Source organism: Gossypium hirsutum, chromosome D13 (assembly GCF_007990345.1).
Source record: "Gossypium hirsutum isolate 1008001.06 chromosome D13, Gossypium_hirsutum_v2.1, whole genome shotgun sequence".
NCBI lineage: Eukaryota > Viridiplantae > Streptophyta > Magnoliopsida > Malvales > Malvaceae > Gossypium > Gossypium hirsutum.
The window spans coordinates 50,166,075-50,184,613 of NC_053449.1; the positions used below are offsets into that span (position 1 = coordinate 50,166,075).

The 18,539-nt window shown below is 33.8% G+C and overlaps 2 protein-coding genes across 10 annotated transcripts; one reads left to right on the forward strand and one right to left on the reverse strand.

The window, feature by feature from the left end:
• The first annotated feature begins 8,011 nt into the window (after positions 1–8,011).
• LOC107919831 (uncharacterized) lies at positions 8,012–11,562 on the forward strand. Of its 8 annotated transcripts, none has more exons than XM_016849215.2 (6): positions 8,024–8,120; positions 8,316–8,357; positions 8,505–8,518; positions 9,655–9,775; positions 9,863–11,026; positions 11,114–11,562. In XM_016849215.2, exons 4-6 carry the CDS (start codon positions 9,740–9,742, stop codon positions 11,228–11,230), a joined length of 1,317 nt encoding a protein of 438 aa, XP_016704704.1. In that variant the 5' UTR covers positions 8,024–8,120; positions 8,316–8,357; positions 8,505–8,518; positions 9,655–9,739; the 3' UTR covers positions 11,231–11,562. The 8 variants fall into 8 exon arrangements, with proteins under 8 accessions (XP_016704710.1, XP_016704704.1, XP_016704708.1 ...); XM_016849214.2 differs by having other exon boundaries at positions 8,050–8,161; XM_016849219.2 differs by lacking the exon at positions 9,655–9,775.
• Positions 11,563–12,195: 633 nt separating this feature from the next.
• LOC107919834 (polyadenylate-binding protein RBP45C) lies at positions 12,196–18,130 on the reverse strand. Of its 2 annotated transcripts, none has more exons than XM_016849222.2 (8): positions 17,919–18,130; positions 16,096–16,449; positions 15,381–15,855; positions 13,428–13,483; positions 13,220–13,350; positions 13,038–13,134; positions 12,780–12,944; positions 12,196–12,504 (listed from the first exon to the last, which is right to left on the reverse strand). In XM_016849222.2, the coding sequence occupies exons 2-8, from the start codon at positions 16,414–16,416 to the stop codon at positions 12,502–12,504; spliced, it is 1,248 nt and encodes a 415-aa protein (XP_016704711.1). In that variant the 5' UTR covers positions 16,417–16,449; positions 17,919–18,130; the 3' UTR covers positions 12,196–12,501. The 2 variants fall into 2 exon arrangements, with proteins under 2 accessions (XP_016704711.1, XP_016704712.1); XM_016849223.2 differs by having other exon boundaries at positions 16,096–16,723; positions 17,919–18,120.
• Between the last annotated feature and the right edge of the window lie 409 nt (positions 18,131–18,539).

An 18,539-nucleotide genomic window follows, 5' to 3' on the forward strand; every position in this document is an offset into this window, starting at 1 on the left:
TGGTGAATTGAAAAGCTTGGTATGTTATATTGCTTATGGTAATTGAGTATATTATGGATAATTTGGCAATGGTGATGCCTAGTTGAAATGGATTATCTTGATTTACATGTTTAAGTGCATATGGCATATGAATTAGAATGAAATGAGGTAGGAATGGTAAAATGCTTGAAAATGTGGCCAAATCTTGATAGTTGTTGATTATGGTTAATGGTTACAAGCCTAGATGTACATATGTGTATATAAGTGTTTGAAACGGAAGTGAATTGGTATGTTTTAAGGATCCTTAGCACAAGTAAAGTTTGGTAATTGAACGACTTGGTTTGTGTTTTGATTCATGGCATGAAATGTTAAGTTTACTTGATGCATAAATAGTAATTGTCTTGAGGAGATGTTAAATATGGATGTTGAGCTTGTTTGGTATGTTCTTAGCAATGAATTTTTTACTTGGTGCATAAATTGATAGGTTTGGTTGGAGAGTATGAAATAGGTACCAAATGGTTTATTTTTACCAAATATAGGGGTCACGTCATGACCTCAGATTTTTGGACGTCGCAACGTTATCATTACAGTGAGTGACATTGTGACAAGCTATGGCTTGTCATTGCGACGTGACATACTGAGATGGCTACATCGTGACGAGCACTAGATGAAGTCGCGACGTCGATCCATACATTTTAAAAACTTTACAATTTGGTCCTACTTAGTACTTGAGTTGATAAAAAAGCTTTTGTAAGTTCGATTAAAGCTCGGATTTGTTTGTTTAACCTGAAATGAATATAATTGTCAACGAATTGCATGTGTAAAAGATTAATTACTGTGAATTTGACAGTAGTTGCTCTGGTAAACAAATGCAGCATCCTGTAGCTCGGACCCGGTGAACGGGTCAGGCGTGAAGTGTTACAGGAATCCTTCGCAGTCATTTCCGAATGTGTATAATTGGATAGTCTACAGGATCTTCTATAAAAGCAAGGAATTGATATGGCAATAAGTAAGGGTGTAGCTAGGGGGCTAGTAGAGGCCCCGAGCCCCCTTAAAATAAAAAAGTTTCCATTTAGGCCCCTTTAAAATTTAAGTTAGTAAATGTAAAATTACACTTTAGGCCTTTTAAAAATGATAAAAAATTGACTTAATCCTTTAAAAATTATAAAGATATAGATATTAAAATAATAAAATTATATTTTTACTATCATAAATATATACCATTTAATTTCAGTCCCTAAAAGAAATTTTAACTTTATCTCTAAAAATAAGGTGATAGAAGAAAATGTGAAATACTACTTACCTTAAGCCTAAATTGACAAAATGAGAATGCAATGAAGGTTTAAACCATGCTATAGGAGCCTTGGAAAGAGGCATTCAGCAAACATCAAATCAACATCACTCTATTTCATCCACATATTTTAATGAAACATGGTCGGCCCCACAAGTCAGTCTATTTATTTTAAGTTCTTTCTTTTACATTCTCCAAACGGGTCGTGAGGTAATTATACTTAATTGACCTCTAAGGGTGAGTAATAGACCAATTCCCTTTTTTTTTTTTTAATTGTGAAATTATTAAGCTGTTAATTTAGATTGTTTATTTAATGAGATTTTGAAATTAATAAAAAACTGTTATTTGAATTTTTAAAAAATACATTTAAGAATTAAAGATAATAGGCCATTAGATTTAATATACCTAAATTATTTTTTAATTTTAATTTTTTTTTCAGTTTTGGGTTTAGGTTTAGGAACTCTAATCTTTCCCAATTATAATATGTGTATATAATAATTATTATTAACCCTTCAAATATGTTCCCACTACAATTTTTTGACAAGTGACGGTTTAATATTTGATTTTTTTTTACTCTTTATATAGTTATTGTTTTTGTCATGTATTGTATTTATTAATTAATATTAATGTTTTCAAATTTTAATTTCCATTTAAATTACAAATAATTTAATGTCCATTATTTGCTATAATAAATAAAATTTTCAATTATTTCTTTTAATAGATTTACATATTTTAAATACAAATAAGTTTTCTCAAATTTCTTGTTTAAACATGCATTGTTAAAAAGATTAAAAAATTAAAAGAACAACAACAGTACACCATTAAACTAAATAGCTTATGTACCGTATTTATATAAACCAAGTTAAGTATTTGTAAAAGTGTTTATAATAGTTGGTACTTTTTCAAGCACTGCAAAAACACAATTAGAACATTAAAGTTTGTTTACGTAGTTCAGTTTTCCTATATTTGTAGAACCTAAATCTATCACACTTTAGTGATAACTCTTCACTTTCATATCTTTGAAGACTAAAACTCTTATTACTAAATTCTCCCTTTGAGAACTTAGATTTTAGAACCACAGCACAAAAGTTTTACAATCAAATGCACTCACACATATAATCTTCCTCTCTTGAATAGATTAAGTGCTCTCAAAATTAGTACATCAACCTATCCAAGTCTCCCAAATATATAGAGTTTTCGAAACTCGCTAACATAATGAAGATGACGACAATCTTTTCTATAAAGCAGCTAAAATAGCTAAATACAAATAATAATAACAATAAAGGTAAACATGGAGTATTGGCAACTGAGACTTCAACATTCCAATCCGATCCAACTTCTTTGATATAAAGGATTAGATATATTTGATTCGATCTGGTTCTCCAAATATGTTTCTCCAAGTGAAATGATCTTCATTGATGGACTTGATATAATATGTGATCTCAGCTTAGTCAAAGATATAGTTCAATCAATTGTGAATCCCTTAAATATGGAAAGTTGTTGTCTGTTGCAGCAGTGAACAAAGTGGGCATTTTCTTAGGAACATCTTAATCATCATTCAATTTAGGAAGCTTGAACATCAAATACTTATCGCTCCCCCATAGTATATTCCCTTAATTTAAAGACTTAACTTAAAAAATAATTAAGAGATTCAACTTTAAAATTTACATAAATAATCAAGCAAGCTAATGAATAAAGAAAAATAAGTACGGTCCTCCAAAATCCAAAAAAGTCAAAAAAAAGTTTCAAAAAACTAATAAAATATCATTAGTAGAAAAGCAAAGGTGGAAACTCTCCTTGGCACGTGCACCTCCCCTTCAACAGCACCACCACTGTTTTGACTTTGACTTTGACTCCCTTTTGGTCAACACAATTGCGAAATCTGTAGAAAATTTTGATTAAGAAATGGTTTATTGTAACAATGGGAGTTTAGAATTTTTTTTTAAATCCAGCCGTATTTATAGTAATAAACTTTTATTGAAAATTATTTCTTCTTTGTATGAGACGAATTTGAATCATTCTCGACTTTTAACTAAACAACCTTTTTCGCTATCATTGTACCACAAATTGCATCGGTTGTGAGCTCGAGAAACACGAACCTAACATAAAATTAGAAACGATTTTATTACTTTCAGTAGGAAAGTAATTCTCTCAATAGAAACCAATAGAAATCATAATTCCCAGAAAATAGAATTTATTAATTCTAAGAAAATAAACTCTCATTACTTTCTTGCAGAATAACTATATATGAAACTTGAATGTAAAACTTATGTTAATAGCTCTAACAATGCCATCTATTTATAGGGAGAGAGAGGAAAATCTTGGTTGAATAAAACTTACACAAATAACATTTATTTAATAGAAAACATCCCCTAATCCAACTAGGAGAGAGGGAGGCGAAGCACCCTAAATACGTACATTTAGTATACTAACTTATATCAACGTAACTGTATACCATGCAATACTTTACATTTCAATCCAATACTTTTCCATTTCAAACTTACTTCAGTTAATCACATAATTAATTAAGCTATCATCAAACATAATAACATTATACGAACTTACCAAAATACAGTAGCTATCAACACCTCGACAACGACTATTCAACAATTTTTCTTTTCTCTCGATTATCAACTAATTGATCCGTTTCTTGATCTAAATATAATAATTTCACTCAATTAATCAATTCAAATATCTTAAAGCACTTAAATTCACATATTTGACCCTTAATCAATATTTTACACTTTTACTCTAAATTTTTACTTTTTATTTAATTTAATCCCTAAACCCAAAACTTTCGAATCGATCACAATTTAACCAAATCAATGCTGGATGAGTTTTATATAGTCCCTAAACATCCCATATTTATCAAAATTTTACAATAATTTCATGTAACTTTACTATTTTAACAACTTAGTCCTTAAACTTTAAAATCAACCAAAACCACTTTACAAAATAGTCATATTTAACTATCAAAGCTTATAAATCTATCATCAAACTTCAAAAACATCACAAATTTATCAATGACATAACTCAAAACATTTTAAATTTTACTAATTAGTCACTAAGTTAGCTAGATTAAGCTACAACGATCTCGATAACATAAAAGTTACTAAAAACGGGTTAAAAACACATACCATGCAATTGAAACAATCTTTGGACGAAGCTTTCTGTGTTGGCTATGGGGGTTTTTTGTTGAAGAAAGAAATGGAGAAGATGATGACTAATTTTCTTTTAGTTTTACTTATTATTACTTTATTATTTAACATTTTAAATTATAAAATTAACATATATTTATTTAATTCATTACTAAAATCGTCCACCATAATATTTTATGGTCAAATTACATTTTGAAACCCTCTTATCTGATGTTATACCCTATAGACAAATATAACACAATAGTGATTAATTTTTGTAATTTTTACACCTTTTTACTTAATCAACTATCTAAATGTTAAAATTTTTTAACCAAAATTTAATACAACACTGTAATAACTCTATAAATATTAAATAAATAATAAAATACTAACTTACTGGTCGAATTTGGGGTCTCGAAACCAATATTTTTTACACCACTGAAAACGGGTTGTTACACTATCTTCTAAGAGTCATCTACTCCGATGCTTAAGATAAATCATCTCCCTAATTGGGTTTGATAGAAGACATATTAGTCTTTCAATCGATTTGTTTATTTCTAGTTAGCCTAAAGGCATGTTTAGGTTTATCTACTAATACAAACTGTCTTTCCATGTTGTGATCTAACTATGTAACATCGCTTTGTATTAGTTAAACATTAGGTAACCAATAAGCACATATTGCTTCCGTTTTGCTTTACGTGCAAAAATATTGAGGACAATATACAAAGGGTATTAATATAATTAATGAATATTTTATTAAGCCATTTTTTTTTAAAAAATACAAGTATACAAAACGAGTATACTACACTTAGGACATTAGATTCGATAATATCACTCTTCATCAGGAAGAGTTAAGATATCAGCACGTAGTGCCTCTTATTTGTCCAAAATCTTCTTCACAACCTTAGCTTTTGCTCGTAACCCAGCAACATGTCTCTCATTTGCCTCAGTGTAGGAGATGAGGTCATCAATCATTCGTTGACGAATGCCTATAGGGATGGCGTTGGGGCTTGATGCAGTTGGCACTTCCGGGGTCTAAGGTGTTTCCTCCTGCTCAGCATCCTCACTGTCAGAGCCATTTGCCTTCCTCCACTTGATCATTGACAGTGTGATTGCCTTCTAGCCATTTGTGAGAGAATTTCAATTCTGGCACTAGATTCTTATACTAACAATTCAAGGATTTTGATTATGTACGACTTGGAAGATGAGCGAGGGAAATGACATAATGTATCTTGGGTGAACCTTCTCAGCATGCTTAACAATTTCATCAAACACCATTTGGTCCAGGTCAAATTCGACCATTTCAACAACTTTTCTCAACAGAATTGCCACCCTCTTGTTCACCGAGTACCTCTGGCTATTTGGGAACCAGCTCCTTATGCATATAGCTATAGTGCAGCATACACAATTAAAAAAAAAAAAAAACAAAGCATGAATATTACTTTTCTTGAGCCAAGATAAATGATCATTGTTTGTAATAGCAATTGTTGTTTGGTCCATACTCTCATATTTTGGCAGAAACAATTAAGGACCTTCTTAATCTCCGCATACTTTATGATACAACTACCAAGTAGATTAGCATATAATTTTAACTTGTTTTAATTTTAAATTTAATCATAATAAAAAACAAGCCACCAGAGTCAAGCAGCGGAATTCTACATTTGTAGCTTTTTTTTCAAAATTGGCCCAAATAAATGGATTATTTATAAAATAATCCAGGTGCAAAATCCTATACGAGAATGACCTGTTTTCTAAGTGCATGTTGGTACTGACCATCTCACCACTGACACCACCCTCCATCATCCCCTAATGATTTTAATATTGCTCGGTCTATAAAAAAATATTTTTTTTGTCGACAATGTGTTCACTAGCACCAGTATGTATATTTTTTAAATGCACTTAAAAAAATATAAGTATTCTGAGATTAAAAGAAAAAAATAATATTTTAATAGATTTCAACATTCATGTTGTCGACACCCACGTGGTTTTTGAAAAAAAATTAATTGGTTAAGAATCGGTTAAACTAGATTAAAATTGGTTAGACCGAGTGAAAAATCTAACTAAACCGGAATTGATGTCGATAAATTAATTTATTTGGAATTGTTAATCTAATAATAAATGTACTGCAACTCTCTATTTTCTTCTTGACGGTTGGATTTTTTTTCATCTTCTTCTCTTGTTTCCTTTGTCTACTAAGTACTATAATCACTAAACAAAACTCAAAAGCATTTTTTTTCTTCTCAAATATTCAGTGCTTCTCCTCTACTGATATTGTGTTATTTTCTTCAAATATTTCTTCTCATGCAATTGAAGGACAAAGCCAGTGCCGACAAGGAGAACGCTGACACCCATCTTTTTTTGAAAAATCAAACTAGTATTAATAAGGACAACGCAGAAAAATATTTTAAAAAAAAAACTCACACCGATGTCAGTAATATGAATGCCGACACCTTTTAAAATATTATTGCATTCTTCTTCTTTTTTTTTAGAGTACCCATATTTTTTTTAACTGTAGTTGAAAAAATACATAACGGTGCTAGCGAACACAGGGCTGAGACAAAAAGAAATCATTTTTTATAGACCAAACAATCATTGGGTAATCATTACGAGATGATGGAGGATGGTGCTGACGGTGAGATGGCCGACACCAACATGCACTGTAAAAAAATGTCATTTTTATATAAGATTTTGCATTTGAGTTATTTTCGTAAATAATTAATTTATTTAGACTAATTAAAAAAAATTCTACATTTGTTGAGTATTGAAAATTCAATTCTGAATGGATTTTTTTTTTTGAAATATGCATGTAATAGTTTTTTAAACATATGTTTTTTAATAATTTTAATTAATTATAGTTAATTTTTTTTATGGGTACATTTTTTAATTGTTAGTAATTTTATTAGAAAATGTTGTTACCTTTCTTTATTTTATTGAGTGCTATTTTTATTTGTAAATTAGAATAAAAAATTAAGGTGCAATAATTTTTTATTCTTTTATAATATAAAAAAGATTATTATCATTAAGTAGCACAGAAAAGAGGTAATTTTAAATTTTAAAGAGAGGAGCATGAATTCACTATAAATTTATTACTTAAAAAATCATTTGAATTCAAAAGTTGAAGAAAAGGAAAAGTAATAATGAATGACATTAATGGCAATTGCCACCTAAGCAGTGATACATAGTTGGCATATATATACAATTTCCTAGTTAAGGCAAAACTATTGAAGGTAGGCATTTGAGAATACATGCGATTCTAGTCCCCCAAATAGGGAAAGAAAGGATAATATAGAAATAACCAGGATACAATAGGCAATAGCTGATGAATACCATTTTCCTATTTTCTATCATTTTTAAAATTATTAATACTGTATTTTATTACCCTAAAAGCCAGCTTAGCTAACTAACTCCTTTAGGACCCACTTTAACCTACGTGTCAATCCCATCTCCCAACAGGTTTCAACAGTAAGCCTAATGAATCATCATTCTGCCCACGTGGCATTTTCTGATTTCTCCGTTCTTCAGTCCCGTCACAAACATAGTCACTCTATCTTCCGCCCTACCAAAATAACAAAAATTTAATAAAATAAAAGGAATTAAAATAAGAAGCAGATTTTTGTTAAATATGATTTTGTCTTTAATCAAAGTTTTAATTGTTGTTAAGAGAAGCAAAAACCCCAAAGAAACACAAGTAACAGGACACCATCAGAAAAAAGGTCACCTGTTATCTTCTAATCCCTAATTTTCGTGTTACTCTGTAAGAAATTTTATGGGTTTTGTCTTTAATCTTCTAGGTTTTAGCTAAGTGTTTATTTTTTGTCCTTCTTCAACAGTTTTGGTCACTTGCTTTCTTCCCTGGGTTTTGTTGTTCATGTTTTATTGACTTAAGCTTTGATTTATGGTTGTTACAGGATTTTCCTTATCCTTGAAGTTGACGAAAATGCTCTGAAAAGGTCTACACTTCTCGCTTTTCTTAATACTAATTCATGAAATCTTTATTTTATTACCGTTTCAATGGGGTTTTTTCAGCCCTTTATTACTCTTTATCTAGTATTCTTTTTTTAATTATGCTTTTGTTTTGTATGTAAATTGTTGTGCAGATTGCATGCATGAGGTGAGTTTTTTTTTTTTTCCCTTCTGTTTGAGGTAAAAATAAAGCAATGCCTAAGAGCTTTGTTATTAGTTTGGTATGTTACTCCCACTTGGTTGTCGGATATAGGTATGTGTTCGATATGAGTATACTTAATTATTTTTCTTAATTTTAAGTTCTTTTTCATATATTTGGAGGATTAAACCCCTATATCCATGTCAATATGTGTGCCACAAACAAGTGTTGGACAAGAATACTTGGAGAAGTGAAGAGAGTGGATAACTCGGGCAATTGATGTTCATGAATCCCGGAAAAGAAACATGATAGTGGGGTTTAGCTTTTGTCTTCAATGGATTGACAAATGCCTTTTTTAACTCGTCAAAAGTTTGAATTGTTAGAACAGTTTAGAACTTCTTGAATTTAATGTTTAGCAATCCCAATAAATAGTTAAGGTTATGTTTAAAGGTTTTTATGGAGATTTGAAGCGATCTTTTCCGTTTTGGGAAAAATTACAGGCAATTTTTGTCATTGGAACACAAACAGATTAGTCATGATTCCTTGGCTTTTAGCCTTTTACTCGTATTATAATCAGCTAGCATATATGGTGGCTATGGTTTTGGGTCGTGGTTCTTTGCATGAGTATTATTGATATCTGCATGCCCTTCTTTTTATAAGATACGTGATCGTGATAGCGTATTTTATCCTGAGATCGATCTATAGCTTCATTAAATAAGATGCTTGATTGTCAACTGCAGAATTCCTAAAGAGGAAGGGTTTTCTTTGTAAACCTTGCTATTTGTATTGCTCATTTGTTAGATTTCAGAGTTCAATGAGTTACCTTTTAAGCGTAACGGTTTCACTTCTCTTAACTTCGAGAGCTTTCTGTTTTTCTTTCCTTATCTGCTCTAAAGTTTGGTTGGAAGCTTACTCATGGTACAGCCAATGTCTCATTATGACTTGTAATTATTGATATCGAGGGTATATGCATAGAAAGAACAATAGCATTATTGAGCTTATAGATTTTGTTGTCTTTTTTCTCTTTTCCTGACTAAATAAGAAGAAAAATATCAGTCATGTATTTATAAACTATTAAATTTACAATGTGTTGATCGTAATCTGCTAGTAAATGGTAAAATGCTTCTCTATTCTGAATTGTCCAGACTCAGGTTTGAGTGTTAGATATGGAGTGTCTGAGATGGGTACTTCAGGAAAATTGAAGAATCGGAGTAATATTAGGTGGCCAGCATGGCCTTAATACGAACCTGCAGTGATGTTGAGAAGGCAGAAGTCTTACTTGACTTGTTTATGAAGTTGAATATTTGCCTTTTTTCATGTTGGTTATAGCTGCTCTTTTGTTTTGTCTTCCAGGAAAGGAACAGTAACAAGATTTGCAGAAAAGGAGATTTATTTGCTGCAAATACTACGATGAATCAAGACAATGAACAAGACAATAACCCTGATGCGTTAGATGATTTTCTGCTAAAGCGCAAACGTGGTCGCCCAAGAAAGCACCCAAAACATGATTTAAATCAGGGGGAGAATGCTCAGATGCCTTGGAATCAGAACCTGAACCATGCTGAGAATGCCCATGTCCCACCTGGATTTGGAGCAGTGAATGGAAACCGACCTCACCAAGTGAATCCTGATGCAAATGACGTAATGGTTGGTCAGGCTGTTAGTGGTGTTATTGAGGCAGCATTCGATGCCGGATATTTGCTTACTGTTAGGGTTGGCAACTCTGATACCACTTTAAGGGGCGTGGTCTTCAAGCCTGGGCATTATGTTCCCGTTTCAGCTGAAAATGATGTTGCTCCTAACCTCCAAATGATTAGACGAAACAAGATTCCCTTCCCACGGGAGAGGAATGGAACAGCTCATCCACTCAACGGACCAGCTCTCGCCAACCAGGTACCACGAGCCCGGGCTTCGAATCTTGGAGCCATAAAAAACAAGAATGTGCAGCCAGCGGCAACACAATTCAATTCACTACTGTCCAGGGGCACGGTGGTGCCTGTTGTGCTCCAACCTGCTAGTTTATCAAATGGGAAAGTTTCCAGCCAACAATTAAGCCAACCTCCTCATTTGGTCTCAAAAGGCAAACAATTGTCTGGAGCTGCCAATGCAACAAATGAGGAAAAACCTGTCAACCAGATACCAACAGTTGGAAACCCGATATTTCCTACTCAACCTCAACCTCGGAGTAGTAACCACACCGTGCCCAAAGGCATACAAAGTGAAACTGTTTCATATAGTCAACTTCCAGCAGACGGTTTACAGGATAAAGATGCAAAGTCGATGACTGGCATGCCATTTGAGAAACTGCTATCTGAAGTCATGAAAAGAGTTCAAGTCCCCCTACAACCACCAGAAGTTCAAGGTGGTAATTTGTCAGTCAAAGAGTTGGGAAATAAACTGGAAGATGATCAGGCACTCTCTATCGAACCACTACAAGCGGTACAGTCCACTCATTCTTCTTCTATGCTCAAACCTTTGGAAAATTTCAGAACTGGCAAGATGACTGAGCTGTTGCAGGTATAATACATCTGAACTATTATGATTAAATCTATTATGCACCCTGATGTTTGACATAGACACTGATGTACTGCATTTCCTTTCAAGGCTGTTCAAGAAAACATGAGAGAAAACCAAGCATCTCGGATCGAACAGCCAGCCATCAGTTCTGAAGGAACCATGCTCAGAGATAAAGCAACGCATGATTCAAACAAGCAGTCATAAGTTTGGAGTGTGGAATGTTGTAGAGTGTTTTAGTATAATGAAATAGACTATGTAAAATGTTTTAAAATCCTAAACAAGGTGAAGGAGCTAGACTTCCCCGAAGGGCTAACCTAACCTTAAAAGTTAGAGAAGGCTGCAGCATCGGATTTTCTTTGCTCTAACCCTTTTAAGATTAGAACTGTTGCCATTACTTAGAATAAAGCTTTTCGTTTTTCAGTTTATAGATATATATAGAAAAGCTATCTTGATGTAACTTTAGGCTGTCATAACTTAGTAAACAGGGAAAGACCAGTTTCTTGTTAAACATGTGCGTTTTCCTTTTGTTATGAACATACGACGTATCAAGCATGCAATTCTGAGGTATGTTAAGATACTACAACAGGAAAAAAAGGTCTTGGATTCTGGCTCATGTTCTCGGTTCTTATCCTCCAATGAGGTAATCACAGTAGAGAATTAACATTGTTGCATCCATCTGTCCATCCATCCATCGTTGAACAGGGACTGAGGATCTTGTTAAATAACCGAAGTTCAACAAGATCTTGTGGCTATCCATCTCTAAGAAGGTGCTGCAAAGATCAACATAATTTGGCAACGTTGTTTTGGAAGAAGCATATATTCCTACGACTGTAAAACTACAATATTTGCTGTAGTTGAGCTTCTTTGTATCAAGTGGGATTCATTTATTTACTACTTTTAATATTTAAGGGTACAGTGGTTTACCCCAACCCGGTGACATTTATCTTTCCTTTTTGTGACGGTTTATGATAATGGCTGCATCTCTTTGTCACAAAATTATAAGGTGATCTCCTTTTGAATCCATCACAATGAACACGAAGATATATTTGGTTAGTTTGTCATAAACCATATCCGGATTCATCAAACTGAATGAAAAGTTTGAACCACTTTATTCATATAATTGATAAACAGTTCAAAATAGAGAACTAAAACTAAATCGACAAATAAGAAGCATAATAAGTTCACAATAAACATTAAAAAGCATCAGTCCGAAAAACTACCATGGTGTAATATAACACTGAATAGCAATAGACTGGAAAATCAAATCAAAACAAAACTCAATATCAGAGGATAAGAAACCAAGAAAGCGAAGCTAAAACGATATGGGAGAGAGGGAAAAGATGAAACATAACCCAAAAAAAAGATTGTACAGGAAACAATGAAAATCTACAACCTTAAAACATGTTTGATTGGATCACACCAACAACTAATGTGCTCTGGATCAATGTCAACGAGCTTCACTCCAGCCACACTTTTTACTGAAAAATTAAGCACAAATGAATGTGTCAGAAGAAATGGGAGAATAAATCAGTTTCTGAAAAGGAAAAATGTCTGCCTTAAAGAAATCAAGATTCATGCAACAAAGAACACAGACAACATCTTCATTTCTTCTTCCTTTTTCCCCCTACGTGCAGCCAAAGTTACAGTGCTAAAAAATTAAATTCAGAATGCTTGCGATCTTTCCGCTTTCTCTAAAGAGCAAATAATATATAGAACTATAAAAAGTACAAATAGTTCATAAAGTCACATTTACCTGCTGTGGTTGTTGGTACGCTCCTGGCTGTTGGTAATTCCCATATCCAGGATAGCCCCCATAATACATGCTAGGGTCATGGGGAGGAGGTGCATATCCATATGCTTCATATCCTTGAGCATAGCCATAATATCCACCATTCCACTGGGCCTGATCGGGTTGAGCCTGGAAGCCCCAATACATTGCCCTCTTATTAGTTTAGAGAAACATGTGTAGCATTGCTTTATTTATAAGACACTAAAGTTTTAAATACTAAACCTGTTTGCTTGAAGGACTACGTCCCCATGAAAGTCGAACATTTCTTCCTCCTAAAATGGTACCATTTAAAACATATAACGCTTGCTCTGCACTAGTTCTGAAGTACATCGCATTAAAGAAACCATTAATACCATGCAATAATATTTCAAATGCCGAATTACATGAAAGTATTTATGAGTTACCTATTAGCATATTGAACAAAACCACAATTCTTGTTAGCAGGAATTTTTACATGAACTACCTCACCAAGCTGACTGAATATTTGTTTTAACTGGTCTTCAGAGACACTGGGATCCAAACCGCCAACAAATATCTGCACATTAGCTTGTAATATTTCAGTTGCCCATACCAAGAAACAAGTATACTAATATTAAAAAAAAAGATGCATACTGTGGTATTATTTGGATCATTCTCGCCAGGATTTCCTTGAATGTTCTGGGAAGTATCTGTGGATCAAAAATATACATAAACTACAATAGAATAGATGATTATAAAAGATGGTGAAACAAAGTGAAAAGGCATGCATGTCCCATAACAGAATCTTAATGTTTTCATATACAAAAGCTTAACTAATTCAACACACCTCCAAAAGTAAATATTTTCATGATAACTATGAAAATCCAAACCTGTTAACAGACATCATGTAGTACAGTTACATTATAGCACTACTGCTTCTCTCAACTCAATAATTTTTTCCCAAAAAACGCAGCATGAAAGTATACACTTATGGATATAAATAAGCAGTTCAAAGTAATTCCCTGTATGGCATGAAAAGAACCCAATGTAAACCCACCAGCCATATACCAGGCAACAGTTACACTTGGAATACATCAAAGCTTACCTTTAGTCCTTTACCAGGCAAATCCAAAAGTACCAGACTAAATAAGTAGAATAACAGCATAAAAAGAAATCATAATTACACTAGACTCAGGGAACCAGTAAAGGACTTCTTAGTTTTATTTTATTTTCCCTTTACAATAGGGTGAAAAAAGGGAAAAGGAAAATTGAAACAGGGACTATCTTTTCCTCATCAGGCATGAAGCATTTCTTTTTTCTTTCACCAATTTTGAGGAAGGAGGGGAGGAGGGGGCAGAGGAAGTTGCTGGTCCTTAATTTGAACGAGTTACAAAGTCAACTTCTAAGATTACTTTCAAGCAGACTAAACCTATCTGCTAAACTAATTGTTGAGTAATATTTTAACATTCTCTGCATAAGCAGAAGGATACAGAGCATGTTATTAACCACAAAATGGCAAGAAGAGGCCTATAGTTAAAAACAAAGGAAATTCTTCTAACTTGATATGAACTACAACATCAAGTGGCAAGTAATAATGTTTCCAAAATGCAAGATAAATATGGATAAATCCATATGCAGTTAATCATTCATTATTTTAGCTTAGGCAATAAGGAAGGGCAAATGATCCATTTCCATTGAGGTTAAATCTATCAACTGAATATCCCGTGACAAGTTTTGGGTTTCTTTCCCGACTCAATTTGTCCTTGCATGCAACACAGCAATAGAGTGAGGTTCAAGAAATTAAAATAATTTAAAAAGAAGTGGAGATTTGAAATGCATTAGATCAAAACCTGCCCAAAGATTCAGGAACAGAATGACACATGATAACATGCATAGCAACTTTAGCATGGCTGCTTGAGCTAGTTTCGAGTATTTGAATCTTAAAATTAAATGAAACAAAAGGGCAGTGTAAACATATGCAAGTATGGATGGGGAACTGATCCATGATTAAATAAAAACACATTTTCTGGACAAACGAAAAAAAGTAAAGAAACATTTAAAGGAAACATGTTGGGAAACTAAAACGAAATTGAACCTGACCGGAAAACTAATAAGGAACTGGAAAAGTAATTTGAGAATGTAGCAAAAATACTGCCACGAGAAAATGAAGCTTATGACATAAACAAAGTAACTGACCTAAAATGAGGCCACGCATTAAAGTGGAATCATTTCAGCTGATATCAGTTCCAGGCCCCCCAAAATGAGAGCCTCTTGGTGTCCTGCTTAAGACAACATGAGTTTTATATAAGTTTTAGCATGTTTTAATATAATTATAAGGGCCCAATCTTACAAAGGCAAACTGGAAGGAAACGACTTTGTATAAATTCTCCAAGCTTTTATTGCATAACGGTAAGGGTTCAAACTTTAAGGAACTCTGACATGTTCAACTCGGATAATGAAAACCCAAAAACAAAACAAAACATAATAACCAACTAGTTAAAGTAATCAAGCATAAATCAGAGCAAATAAATACTATACACAACCAAGTAAACTTCACATGGCATCCAATATAAATAATGAACTTCAAATAAACTACAAGATGTGTACCTTTCTGATACTGCTGACCAGTAAATGGCTTCTTATTAGCAGCTGGTCCAATCCGCATTGCCCTTGTCGAACAATAAATTCCATTCATTTCTGTCATGGCTCGAATCTGCTCAGTTTCATTACCAAACCTCACAAAGCCATAACCTTTAGACCGTCCAGTTGTCCTATCAGTAACCACTTTGGCACCCTTAACAGATGGGTAAACAGCTTTAAAGGTCTCCTGTAACAAGTAATCCGAAACATCCCCCGCTAAATCCCCAACAAAGATGGTGTAGTCAGTGCCCTCTTCTTGCCTCTTATCCCCATATCCGAGCGCGGCCCAATTCAATCTAAAGTTCTGCTCAGAATTTGGCATTGGCACCCCATTGTATGACTGCAAAACCCGCTCAGCTGCCGCTTGCGAGACAAACTCTATAAACCCATATCCCTCCGGTAGAGCCGTCTGCTTATTCCTAATCACCTTAGCTGAAACAACCTAAAATAAACCAAAAGATTTACCTTTGTTTAATTACGACCTTTACTACTTGTTTTTTATTGCATTAAAATAAAAAGAAAAGAAGAAATTCAGTTTTATACAGAAAGGAAAAAAAATGAATATTTTGGAATTTAGCTTCTGCAAGTAATGGTAAGACTATAACATATTCGCTCATTTGAATTAAATACGATTCATTTTTAATATGTACTCGGAAACTGTATTTTTCTCGAATTTAATTACCTCTCCAGTTTGAGCGAAGATGTTCATGAGGTAATTCTCATCCATCCATGGTTGAAGATCACCAATCCAGAGAGATCGAATCTCGCCGGAACCGGCGGCCGCTGAACCGGCGGGGTACTGCTGCATCTGAGAGGGGGGAGGGATAGGCTGCGTATTCCAGCCGGAAGGTGGAGGAACCGGCTGACCTACCTGCTGTTGTTGTTGAGACATCATCATCCAAGTCTGCGATTGCTGTTGTTGCTGGTAGTGCTGGGTTTGAGACTGATCGGCTGCCATTGAAGGAGGCGTTGCTACGCCTCCTGGTGGTGGTTGTTGCATCATATTTGATAGATAAGGTGTAGATTTGGGAGATCCCTGAGAGAAGAGGAAACCCTAGGGGCTTATTTTAATTTCGGAAATCGAAATTTTATAGAAGGTTGTGCTTTGAGGGGATATTTTTATTTTGGGCAAATTCCTTTTTTTTTCACCCAATTCTGAAATGGTATAAGATAGTAGGGCTCATGGCCGGGCCGGGCCCAGGAAAAATTCTAGGCCACTTTTTAGGCCCTGGCCCGAAATATAGGTCTGAAAATTTGTTTAAGCCCGGCCCGAGAAAAAAATTTTAGGCCCGAATCTAGCCTAGCCCGACCTGTTTTTTTTAGTAAACACCAAAATTATATAAATTATATGTTAAACATACATTTCATTATTTATTACATGTATATTTTAAATACATAATATAATTAAAATAGGGAAATGCTATTGAGCAAATAAAATATTTTATGATTGAAGTTATTGAATACTCAAATAGTGTTACCTTATAAATCTCTCATAATTGCTTAAATTATGCTGAGAAACAAAATAACAAATTATATTCACCAAAGCCATATTTTTATTCTAATCTCCTTCCAAAGCAGTCTTAATCATACACTTTGTTCCCACTTTGTTTGTTTTCTTTCAAAAGTTAAGACAGAAACTATGAACTCCTCCACTCTTCATAATTCACAAAACAAATCCCTCTCTACCATTATCCTAATCCAACACTGTTTTCTCTTTTTTCATTTCCTTAAAAACTGTTCCAGTTTTTTTTTTTAATATATTACTCCATTATATTGTGGTCCAATCTACTCTTCCGATCTCTCTCTTACCAAGTTTGTCATTTTCTTCCTTGAAACTAAAAACAACCCAATGAAAAAACAGCTGCAACAGGCCGCAGCTTCCTTTGCTTCTCCTTCTTCTCCTTCTTCTTCTTCTTGTTGTTCTTCTCCTCTTTCCTTGTATTGTAAGCAGTAGTATCTTCTTCTTCTTTTTTTAGCTTTTGCTCAAATGTGTAAGTCCACATTCACCTTGTGATCTCCTTGGATCAACAACTTCCACACCCTTTATCACTACTACACTCAGGTACATTGAACAGTCCTCTTTTTTCCCTGAATCTGTAGATTTCCTTTCTTCTTCTCTCTTTACTGCTCATTGGGTTTTTTACCCTTTATCACTCGTTTTTTTAGTAGACACCGAAGATTCCGTGTCTTAAAATCAAAATAAAAAAACCATCATATATCATCTTATCAAAATACCAATCCTTCCCAGCAATTACCAAAACATCCCAAACCCTAACCCTAACCCTAACCACCCAAAAAGATTCCTCCTTTATCAGGATAAACGATCCAAACAACATCAGTTTATGAATTACAGACAGAAAATCAAAGCACCCTATTGGTCATATTAATATATCAGAGATCAATGTCAGTTCATCAATCCAAAAATAACAAAAGCAAAAAGCAAAAAACTACATGTCGAATAAACTAAGGTTAACAACTTAACATTGTTAACAGTAGCAAACTCACCTTTGAAATCAAAGGTAGAAGACGTAGAAGCACCGCTCTAACCTCTGATTCTGGAAATGGGAGGAGCCGTGGAGGACCGGAGGTGGAATGGTGGATCGGTGGAAGTGGATTTTCGAATTGGGGAAAAAAAGGGAGGAGGGAAGGGCTTAGGGATTTTGATCAGTGCACGGGCTTAGGGAAATGGGAAATGGGAAATGGGAAATGGGAAATGCATTTTAAAAATAAAAAATATATATTTATTATATATTCAGGCCAGGCCGGGCCGGGCCCGGTCCCAGGCCAAAAAATTTTGCCTGAGGCTCGGCCTGTTTTTTAAACGGGCCTATATTTTTACCCAAACCCTCCCATATTTTGAGCAGGCCATCGGGTCGGGCCGGACCGCCCAACCCATGATCACCTCTAGTATAAGATTGTCGCTCAACTTTTAGTATTTTTTTTATCACTTAATGATAAAATATTATAAAACAATAATTCAACTATTTAATTTTATATTTTTCGATCATCCAACTACCTTACATTTTTACTTTAGATTGATATTTTATATTTTTTGATCATCCAACTGTTTAATTCTGTCTTCTTAAAATGTTAAAACCATGTTTGTGATGTTATATGTCTTAGTAA